At 24.5% G+C, this 11,764-nt stretch overlaps 1 protein-coding gene across 1 annotated transcript; it reads left to right on the forward strand.

The window, feature by feature from the left end:
* Positions 1 to 3,257: 3,257 nt before the first annotated feature.
* LOC122504001 (vacuolar protein sorting-associated protein 41 homolog) lies at positions 3,258 to 10,401 on the forward strand. Its single transcript, XM_043614820.1, has 14 exons — positions 3,258 to 3,516; positions 4,176 to 4,310; positions 4,720 to 5,002; positions 6,064 to 6,262; positions 6,441 to 6,595; positions 6,693 to 6,933; positions 7,136 to 7,397; positions 7,608 to 8,099; positions 8,337 to 8,673; positions 8,998 to 9,234; positions 9,356 to 9,400; positions 9,519 to 9,592; positions 9,834 to 9,889; positions 10,200 to 10,401. The coding sequence occupies exons 1-13, from the start codon at positions 3,499 to 3,501 to the stop codon at positions 9,882 to 9,884; spliced, it is 2,529 nt and encodes an 842-aa protein (XP_043470755.1). The 5' UTR covers positions 3,258 to 3,498; the 3' UTR covers positions 9,885 to 9,889; positions 10,200 to 10,401.
* Positions 10,402 to 11,764: the final 1,363 nt, after the last annotated feature.

Raw genomic sequence — 11,764 nt, forward strand, 5'->3', positions numbered from 1 at the left:
TTCTTCTTTTTCACAAATATATAAATATTTTCACACAATAATTTTTTTGGAGACACGATGATTTATATTTTTTCCTCTATATTTAAAAAAAAACTTGACGAGAAAATTTTTCAGAATTAATGAATTAATTCAAAAATTCCATTTGGAAAATTGTTGTTGTGGCTCGTTTGAAAAAAAAAAGTCACGCGAGACATTTAATTGAAAAAAGCACCTTTTTCTTATTCTTCTTCCTTCTTCTTTTTTTTTTTTTTGTTTTTGTAAATTCTTCAGGAATGGAAAAATAAAAATGTGAAACACATTTTTCAACGACCCTCAATAAGGTCACGATTTTGTATTTTTAATTGCAAAAAACACACAAACAAAATGATGATGATAAATTTTTACTTTATTTTTTTGCTTTTTTCTCCTTTTTTCAACACCTCGCGAGCCACCACGATATAAAGGTTAGGACGAGATAACGATTGACGTGCACCACTCCTCCGCGCAAAAACCACGTGCATATAAAATAACATAGAGCGACAAACTCCAAGGGGAAAAAAATTTTCCGAACGCAACGTCCTCTGGGAAGTGAGAAAATTTTTGAGGAAACTTTCGAGACGCAAGGGCGCAAGAGTGAGAAAGCTGTAAGGATATTTTTATGTCCTTATATTTATTTTTCATTTTCTTCTTCAAGTGGTTATTTCAAGGAATGTAAATCTACCTTTAGGTAAAATAAAAAGGGTAAATTTTATTTTATATTTTTATAAAAATTGTATATTTATTGTTTATTGCATTTGTTTGCAACAAATTTAGTTTTTGCACTCTTGCGAAATTTGCAAAGTTGTGAAGGCACCTTCAGGACTCGAACCAGTGAAAGTATTTAAAAATATGGACTTTACGAACCAAATTTTTTAATAATTATTTCCTTAAGGTTGAGTATTTAATAATTAAATTTTTCTTAAATAATTATTAAATATTTTATTATAAAAATATTTTTATATTTATATATTTTTTAATTACATTATATAATTATAATTGTTTTCTCAATTATAAAATATGTATTTACTAAATATTTAATTATTAAATAATAATTAATTACTAAATATTCCATTATTAATTATTTAATTACTAAATATTCAATTATCAATTATTTAATTACTAAATATTCAGTTATTAATTATTTAATTACTAAATATTCAATTATTAATTATTTAAGTACTAAATATTCAATTAATTATTTTAATTGCTAAATATTCAAGTATTAAATATTTACAAAATAATTGTACTAATATGTAATAATAATTGTAAAAATATGAATACACCTTTAGGTAAAAAAGAGAGGGGAGGGATTAATACCAAAGTGTAACAATTATTCAATTATTTACAAATCGTTAGTTGTCAAAACCGTTTCATAATTTTTTTTCATTTTGCAGTTTGTAAAAAAATATGAATGCACCTTTAGGAAAAATTAACACCAAATAAGGCGAAAAAAAAGGGGGGGGGGTGTTGTAGGAAGATTAACACCAATTTGCAACAATTTATTTTACTATATTCGCTAAAATTTTCCAACACAAAAAATGGAAAAAATTTTCAAAAAGAAACTTTCCAAAAAGAATTCATTACCAATTTCTTTATTTTCTTTTTTAATTTTGTTCTTTATTTCTTTATTTTTTTTTTACCAATTTCATTACCAATTCCTGAGATTTAAAAAACTTTTCCGCAAAAAGAAAACTGCACAAGTTCGATATTTTTGTTCCGGAAAAAATGTCAACTTTGTACATTTTTTGTATAGAGAGAGAGAGAGAGAGAGGCAAAGAAATTTTTTTTACAAAATATTCGTTTTTTAATAAATATTAAAAAATTTTATGGAAAAAAAGTACTAACCTCGTGAAAGATGAAAAAAAAATTATTTATTAAAAGCGTCTCTAATGAAAGCCGCGCTTGAGCTGAAACAATGCGTCAAATATGACACTTTACTTTACACCGAAAATTTATCGCAATCTTCTAACTATTATCGAAAACTCTTTGTAAATACTTTATAGAAACGTTAGTTTCACTATTTTTTGTAATAACTATTACCTAGTCGACTGATTTTTACGATTATTTTTCCACTTTTGATTGATGACATGTTGAGTGACTGACGAGAGAGCGTCCATTTTGCTATATCAGGGCATGGAAGGTGGGTTTTTTTAACAGCGTTGGGTCGCTAAATTGCATAAAATTTTTCGAAAAAGCAGAGTTGGGATGCTACAATTCAACAATTTCCGAACTTTTTCGATAAATATCAGAGTTGGGCTACTGTACTTAACTTTTCATTTATTTTGAAAAGAATAAAATACTGTATTTTAGGGGAAAATATCCAATAATCAATTAATCAATAAGAGAAAAGAAAAAAGAAAACAAATTGAAAACAATTTTATGTAATTTCACTTTTGAGTTGAATTTCTATACGAAAAAATATATTTTGAAAAATATCTATTACACTTTTGACTACGTTTTTACCCCCCTCTCCCCCACTTCCTTTTTTTCAATGCTTGGAATTGCTTGGAATAAACAATATTTTTTCGAAAAAATACAACAATACATTGTTCGCCTTTCAATAAATAAAAGAGAAAATATTAATTTTACAATAAATAAATTTTTTTTAACCTCAAATTAAAATGAAAATCGCTTGTTGAGAATTCTTCACGAATAAAAATAAAGAAATAAAATGTAATAAAAACTTGGAACATTTTCAATAAAACGAAAGAAATTTTTGAGAAAATAGTTTTTAAGTAAATAAATGTACTAACCTCGTTTGAAAATGAGAAAAACTTGACGATTCTTGCGCTGCAATAACGATGAAATGACGTATTGGTGGAAAACAATGTAAAATGAGACACTTTTCTTTTTACAACAAAAATTTGCAGCAATCTTTTAAATATTATTAAAAACTTATCGCAAATACTTTAGAGAAACATTATTTTTACTAATTTTTGTAATAATTATTGCCTAGTCGACTGATTTTTCACGATATTTTTATGCTTTTGACATGTTGAGTGACTGGCAAGAGAGCGAGAGCGTCCATTTTGATGTCAGGGCGTGGAAGGTGTGTTACTATAACAGTGTTGGGTTGCTAAGTTTCATGAAATTTCTACAAAGGCAGAGTTGGGACGCTGCGATTTACGAACTTTTAAATATCAGAGTTGGGACACATTTTTAAAAAATATTGACTCTACAATAAATCAGAGGCCTTCTCCACCCTGATTGAATATTTTCAATTGAAAACTAACCTTTATGATAATATGTCAAAAAAAAGAGAGAAAGAAAAAAATGACGAAAACTTTATAACTTTATAACAAGAAAAACAACAATTTTTTGATTTTTTCTACGAAAATACATTTCTGATTCGATGTTTTAGTCGCTTGGGAAAATTTTATGAAAACGCACGAATACAGTTGACAATAAATAATCAATGAATGATTATTATTTTTGACAATTTACTTCCAATCTGTCATTTAATTTGAGGTTAACTTCATCATGGATAATCCAAATAAGGTAAGAAACTTTATGTTTTTTTTTAATTTTAAAAGAAAGAAAAAGGTTTACAGTTTCTATTTTTTCTATTTCTTTAATTTAATTATTTACTTCTCTCTACTTGTCTTTTTATTGTTAATTTATTTTTTACTAAAGATTCTTTTCTCTACGAAAAGAAAGAAGATACAACATTTTTCGATTTTCTTTATTACTTTTCTTGTTTATTTCTGTGGAAAAAGAAGTTTAATAAATTATTTTCTATTTTATTTAATTCATTAATAATTAAAAGTCACAAGTTTATTGCTATTATTTTTATTAAGTCACGTCCAACAACCTTAACATTTAATTTTAATTAACATTATAATTTTATTATTATTATCATTGTAATTATTGTTACAGTGTTACTATTGTTATTGTTATTATTATTATTGTTTTATAATTTATTATCATTAATATTTTATAATTTATTATAATTATTATTATTATTATTATATTTGTAAATAAATAATTTTTAGAAAAAGCAGAAAGTAATCTATTGGCAATCTTTTTTTTATTAATTGTCTTTTGATTTTAAATTAATTTAATTTATTTGTTTCTAATTTTCTTTTTCGCTTTGTTTTTGAGAAAAAGAAAAGAATTAATTTCTTCTAAAAATAAAAATTTTCTTTCTTTATAAAAAGGAGGATCAAAGTCAAGATGAATCGGATTCTGAAGTGGATGAAATTGAGCCACGACTTAAATATGTAAGAATGAGAAATCATTTGGAAAATATTCTCCAAAGGGATGCTGCGAGTTGTATTGCTGTTCATCCAAAGGTAAAAGAAACGAAAATTAAAAAAAAAATTACAAACAAAAGTAGAATTTTCAAAATAAAAATAAAAATTTTATTAAAAAACTGGATTAATATATTTTTTTTTTCAAATAGAATTAGAATTTCTTTATAGTCACAAAATTAAAAAAAAAACAAAAATTTTGTTTTTATTTACTTTTAAAACAAGAATTAAGAGTAAATTTTTTTTTAAAGGATTTTTATTCTTTTGCCAAAAAAGAGAAGTAAAATTTCTTTATTGTTTATAATTATTCTATTTTCTTGAAAAAAGAAAAATTTCGTTTGGAATTGAAATTAATAAATATGAAGAAATAATTAATTGAGTAATTAAATAATTTAATTATTAAATTCAATAAATTGAATTAAAATTAATTTTTTGTTTAATTTTGTGACAGTTTCTTTGCATTGGCTCGCATTGGGGCGCAATTCATCTTTTGGATCATCAAGGGAATGCAGTGGAATTTAAAACATTTCAAGCGCACACTGTGGCCGTGAATCAAATTTCAATTGATCAAAATGGCGATTATATTGCATCGTGCAGTGACGATGGCCGTGTTTTTATAATTAGTCTTTATAATCCAGAGAATACTCAGAATATGTGTACGGGACGTTTGGTTAAATGCATTTCAATTGATCCGAATTATTTTAAAACAGGAAATACCAAACGATTCATTACTGGTAAATTTTATTTAATTTTATTTATTTATTTTCATTTTTTTAATAATTTTTTTATTCTTTTCAATATTTTCACTCTCTTTTGTAATTTTATTTCTATTTTTGGGCAGTTTTTTTTTCTTGTTTAATTTTTTCTCTTTTTTGTACTTCTTGCTCTTTTTCGTCATTTCCCCCCTTTTTCTAATTTTCTCTCCTCTTTTTGTAATTTTATTTCTATTCGTAGGTAATTTTTTTATCTTTTTTTCGTCATTTCTCCCCCTTTCTGTAATTTTTTTCCCTCTTTTTGTAATTTTATATCTATTCGTAAGTAATTTTTATTCTTTTAATTTTTTTCTCTTTTTTTCATCAAAAAGGGGGATAAACACCCTTTTTGTAATTTTTGTTTCTTTTTTTGAAATTTAGTTTTTTTTCCATTTTCGAAATTTTTTTCTTCCTTTGGAAGTTTTTTTTATCTCTTCGTAACTTTTATTCCTTTTTTTTGTAATTTTCTTTCGTTTTTCATAATTTTTCTCATTTTTTGTAATTTTCTTTCATTTTTCCTAATTTTTTCTAATTTTTTGTAATTTTCTTTCGTTTTTTCGTAATATTTTCCTTCTTCGAAATTTCTTTCTTTCTTTGTGACTTTTTTTTATCTCATCGTAACTTTTACTCCTTTTTTTGTAATTTTCTTTCCTTTTTCATAGTTTTCCCCATTTTTTTGTTATTTTCTTTTGCTTTTCCTTTTTGAGTTATTTTTTTTTCTTTTTTATTTATTTTCTTTCTTTCTTTGTAAATTTTTTTCCTTCCCGCAATTTTCTCCCGTTTTTTGGGGGAGGAATTTATTTTTCCTTTTCGTAATTTTCTCTCCTTTTTTCAAAATTTTCTTTTCTTTTCAGAAATTTTCTTCCTTTCTTTTTTCATAATGTTTTTCTACTTTTTATAATTTTCTTTCTTTTTTCATAATTTTTACAATGTTTCTTATATTTTTTCTTTTCTCCTAATTTTCTTGTCTTCTATTTTCGTTAATGTTTATAATTTTTCTCTTTTCTGTTTCATTGAAAAACAAAAAAAAAAAAAAAAAATAGGTGACGATAAATTGACCCTCTATGAGAAGAGTTTTTTGTCACGAATGAAGCCAACGGTTCTTTGCGAGGCTGAAGGCGGTGTCCTTGCAACCGCTTGGACGGGACAATTTGTCGCTTGGGCATCGACGACGGGAGTTCGTGTTTACGATTTAAATAGTCGTTGCTCACTGGGACTTTTTACATGGCCGCGATCTCCAGAGTGAGAAATTCTATTTTCCTACTTTTTCTTTATTTAGTTATTTTAAACTTTTAACGTTTAAATTAAATTAAATTAAATTTTTATTTTTTATTTATTTTTTATTTATTTATTTATTTATTTTATTTTTTATATTCTTTACTTTATTATTTTTAATTTATTATTCGTGTTTGATTCACAGAACAATTCCCGAACATTATCGTTGCAATTTACGTTGGTCGGACGATAGAACACTTTTAATTGGCTGGGTTGACACGGTGCGAATTTGTCAAATTAAAAAACGATCGTCACTGGAAATGGCAAATCGTGATTTACCCGAGTATGTCGTCGATCCAGGTAATATCTATTTTTCTTTCATTAATTTCCAATTCAGAGAATAAATAATAAAAATAGTTACAGAAAAGAATGATAATTTTAATTTAATAATTTTTAGTTTCAACGTTTCAAGTTGATTTCTATATATCGGGGATTGCGCCCTTGGAAAATCAACTCGTTCTTCTTGGTTGTTCGAAAATTCTTGACGACGAGGGCAAAAGTTTACGACCAACGTTACATATTGTCGAGCCAAAATATCAGGATTTCTCCACAGTTTGCGTTAATTCGTTGACGTTGCGTGGTTATAAGGAGTACAGTTGCAACGACTATCATTTGGATTGTCTCATCGAAGAAAATAGGTTTTTCTTCTTTTTGATTTCCCTTATTATTTCTTATTGTTATTAGAAAAATTTTCTGTTCTTCACTCTTTTTTTCTTTTTTCCGATGGTTTTTTTTTCTATTTTATTTATTTCTTTTTTGTTCGAATAAAAACAAAACTCGTAATATTTATTTATTTATTTATTTATTATCAAAAAATGACTGATTTATTTATTTTCACAGATTTTTCATTGTAAGTCCAAAGGATTTAGTCGTCGCGAGTCTCTACGACGCTGACGATCGTATACAATGGCTTTTGGAGCACAGAAAATTTGAGAGAGCCCTCGAGGCAGTGACAATAAACGGTGGCAAGGATTGTAAACACACGCAAACGGACGTTGGTCGTGTTTATTTAGATCATTTATTGGCGTGCGAAAAATACGAGAAAGCTGGAAAACTCTGTCTCACGATTCTCGGGCAAAATAAAAAACTCTGGGAAGAAGAGGTATTTTTTATAATAATAATTTATAATAAAAGGGAAAAAATAATTTATCACAAAAAGGCAGAAATAGTTTATAAAAAAAATCCCCAAAAAAAGAATAATTTCAATAAAAGCAAAGAAAAACTTATTTTTTTCATGAAAAAATAAATAAATAAATAAATAAAAAATGAAAATTGAGTTAATTTTAAAAATTTGTTCTTTTCGTTATTTCAGGTTTACAAATTCGCACGCGTCCATCAATTACGTTCAATATCCGCCTATTTACCACGTGGCGATATTACACTCGATCCATTAATTTACGAAATGGTACTCTATGAATATTTAAAAATTGATCCCGATGGCTTTTTGCAATTAGTGAAGGAATGGTCACCGAAATTATATACAGTTACTGCGGTGGTTAATGGCGTACTTGAACATTTATTGGGCAATAATTCGAGGCAAAATGTATTACTCGAAGCATTGGCAATACTCTATAGTCACGATGGTAAATACGATAAGGCATTGGCAATGTATTTGAAATTACGACACAAGGATGTATTTCAATTAATACAAAAGCATCAACTCTATAATGCCGTTTACGATATGATCGAGGGTTTAATGGATCTTGACGCCGAGAGGGCGATACAATTTTTTCTCGATAAAGAACGTGTGCCGTCCGATATTGTCGTGCAAAAATTACAAAATAATCATCGCTACCTTTATATGGTAAACAATTATTTACTTTTTTTTAATTAGTTGGATTTTATTTTCATTCTTTTTTTCAATTTTTTTTTTTATTTATTTTAATTTATTTTGCTTTTTTATTTTCTTTCCTTTTTTAGTTTATTTCGATTTTATTATATTTCTTTGATTACTATTTTGTTTTTCTTTTGTTTTATATTTTTTTAATTTATTTTTTTTTTATTTTATTTTCTATAATATTGATAAATATCTTTGCTTTAGTATTTGGACGCTTTGGACAAAAAAGATACGAAGGATTCAAAAGGAAAATACCATGGAATTCTTGTTCGTTTATATGCGGATTATTCGCGTGATAAATTATTGCCATTATTGAGACGCTCCGATAATTATCCAATTCAACAAGCATTGGATATTTGCAGTCAACGACAATTTTATCCAGAAATGGTATTTTTATTGGGACGAATTGGCAATACATCGGAGGCATTGGCATTGATGACACGTGAACTCAACGATATGGAGAGTGCAATTGCATTTTGTCAGGAGCACGACGACGAGGAATTGTGGAATGATCTTGTTAATTATTCACTCGATAAACCGGGTATTTTTCTCTCTGTCTTTTTATTTTACTTTAATTTATATTTTTCTTTCGTCTTTTATTTTTATTTCATTGTTTTTTATTTACTTTTCCAATTTTTTTATTTATTTTCCTTTATTATTTGGTCTAATTAGTTGAAATAAAAATTATTCTCAAAAATTTTCATAAAATTCTTAAAAGCAATGAAAAAATTTGTTAATTTCTTTGAAACAATTCAATTATTTAAAAAGAAAATTATTAAAATTGAAAGCAAACATTTTATTTGAAAGAAAAACAGTAATAATAATATTAAATTAATTTCCATGTGCTTTTCTTTGTTTCTTTTAGAGGCCATAACGTTTCTGTTGCAAAAAATTGGAACGTACGTTGATCCGAGGCTTATGGTTCAGAGGATAGAGCCGTCGTTGGAAATTCCCGGTTTAAAGAAAGCTCTAGTTAAAATGATGTGCGATTATAATCTTCAAGTGTCGGTACAAGAGGGATGTAAAAAAATACTCGTCAATGACTATTTTAATTTACACGAGAGGCTCGTTCGTTGTCATGAAAAAGGAATTTTCGTTGATGGTGAGAGTAAAAAAATAAAAATCGACAGAAATTTACAAGAAAAAGTTTAATTTTATTTAATTTAAATTTCAAATATTTACTCGTTTGTTCATTTAATTATTTTTCGTTTTTCTCTTTGCAGATGATCAAATTTGTGGTGCGTGCAACAGAAAAATAATCATAAGAGGTTTGTATTTTATTTTCGATAAAAATGTGAATTAGTATTTTTTTTTTACTCAATTTTTCAATATAATTTTTCTACTCTAATTATTACTTATTTATTCATTTTTGTATTTTTCTTTTAGAACCCAGAAATCTAGTCATTTTTTACTGTAAACATTCGTTCCATGAAGACTGCCTGCCAAATTTGGAAGTTGTGGTAAGTTTCTTTAGAAGAAAATTATTTTTTCTTGATAATTTGAAAACAGGGACCGATTTTAAAACGAAACTAAATTAAAAATTTACGTTTAATTTAGTTTTGTGTCGACCCGAAACTAAAACTAAACTAAACATTCGTAAAGGTCCCTGGTTTGAAATTTTGTATTCGTTTAAATTTAAAAATAATTTATTATTATTATTATTATTGTAAAATTGTAAATTCAAAATTTCTCTTTTTACAGGACAATTGTGTTATATGCAATCCTCAAAAGGAAACAAATCTTGGCAAATGATGAAGGTACTTAATAATTATTAATTAAAAATTTTACTGTAAAAAAACTGTTTTTAATGATTAAAAAATTTCAATTACAAATTAAAAAGAAAAATTACGAAAAAAAAATTAAAATTTATGTTTATTTAAAATTGAAAAAATGTATAATTAAAAAAAGTATGTTTAATTAAATAGTTATTATAATCATTATTAAAATAATTAACAATTAAAATAATATAAAAATGCAAAATTTTGATTTTTCTTTTTCTTTGAAAAATTTTTTTAATTGTTGCAGAGATTTTTCTATTTTAAACTCTTGAATTTTTTTTTCTTCCAGGTCCTGCAATTTGTCAGCAATTTTTGTCAATTATTGGCAGGAATTTTCATTTTTTTTCGAAAAGTTGACAAATTTTTCACGACATGAAAAACAACTCTTGTTTTATTGTAATCTAGGAAGAATTTTTCTTTTCTTTCTTAAAAGGGAAAAAATAAGAAATTTAATTATTTTTATTAAAATAGAAAACAATATTTTTTTTACAAATTATTTTTATTAAAACGAAAAAATATTCTTTTTACAAATTATTTTTATTAAAATAGAAAAAAATATTCTTTTTACAAATTATTTTTATTGAAACAAAAAAATATTCTTGTTATAAGTTGTCAGTTTCTACTTAAAAATACAAAAAATTTTTTTTTCAAATTATTTTCTGCTAAAGTAGAAAAAATTATTTTTACTAAAATAGAAAAATTTTTTTTCCTTAATTCACAAGAAAATATTTTTTTTACAAATTTTTTTCTTTACCTAAAATAAACTTTTTTCCCTCAATTTACAAATTTTCGATTTTTAAAGAAAGAACTTTTATTTTTTTATTTAGAAAATTAACAAATTTCTGTTTTTATTTACTTTTTTTGTTGAAAAATTTTCCACTTTTATAAAAGTAGAAAGAATTTTTTACAGAAGAAAAGAAAAAAATCTATTTGTTTTTAAATATTATTAAATAGTAATAATAATATTTTTTTTTGTTAATTAATTGTACAGTAATGAATTTTTTTTTATTTATAAAATTTTTCTTTGTCTTTTAATCATTTTTCCGGGTTTTTTTAATTGTATATTTTTTTTTTTTTTTGTAAAATAGAAACAAAAAGACAATTTTTGTAATAATATTCGGGAAGTTATTAAATAATTTCCTGAAAAATAGAAAATAAATATTAGAAAATTATTTTTAGAATAGAAAATTTATAACATTTTTTTGTACATTTTCTAATTGAAACAAAAAAACAATTTTTTTTTTTGTATTAAATTTAATAATTGTAATTGTATTTAAAACAATAAATTGTTGTCGTTTATTTTACTAAAAAACGCAAAAACTTTATTTATTTGCTTCTTTTTCTTCACTTTAACAATATTTAGAAAAATTAAAAGTTTATTTATTTTAATTAATAATTTTTAAATTTAAATTTTATTTTAAAAAAATTTTTTTTAATTTAAAAATTTTTTTTAATTTTTAAATATTTTTTAATTAAACTTTTTAAAAACTTGTTTTCCTATTGCACTCTAACAATTTATTTATTCACCTATTCACGAAATAAAAATTTACAAAAAAAAAATTTGCCTTTGCAAAAAATTGTCAAATAAAAAAGAAATTAATATTTCGATGTTTATTTAAACTATTTATTAAAAATTTGTTTGATTTTTAGATTTTAACAATTTATTAATTTGTTTATTTATTTAAAAATAAACAAAAATTTGGAATATGTTCTTAACATTACAAATAGAATTAAAAAAATATTAATTTCGTTTTACACTTTTGAAAATTGTCAAAATTTAAAAATTTGAATTTTCCCGCGTTTCGCTCGACACCTGACGACAGGGAACGGAACTAAATTTAAATCGCATTCAAA

Source organism: Leptopilina heterotoma, unplaced genomic scaffold (genome assembly GCF_015476425.1).
Source record: "Leptopilina heterotoma isolate Lh14 unplaced genomic scaffold, ASM1547642v1 Lhet_275, whole genome shotgun sequence".
Lineage (NCBI taxonomy): Eukaryota > Metazoa > Arthropoda > Insecta > Hymenoptera > Figitidae > Leptopilina > Leptopilina heterotoma.

Coding starts and splice junctions, on each gene's coding strand:
- LOC122504001 (XM_043614820.1), top strand. Junction 5,003..6,063: donor TACCAAACGATTCATTACTG/GTAAATTTTATT, acceptor AAAAAAAAATAG/GTGACGATAAATTGACCCTC. Junction 9,593..9,833: donor TGCCAAATTTGGAAGTTGTG/GTAAGTTTCTTT, acceptor CTCTTTTTACAG/GACAATTGTGTTATATGCAA.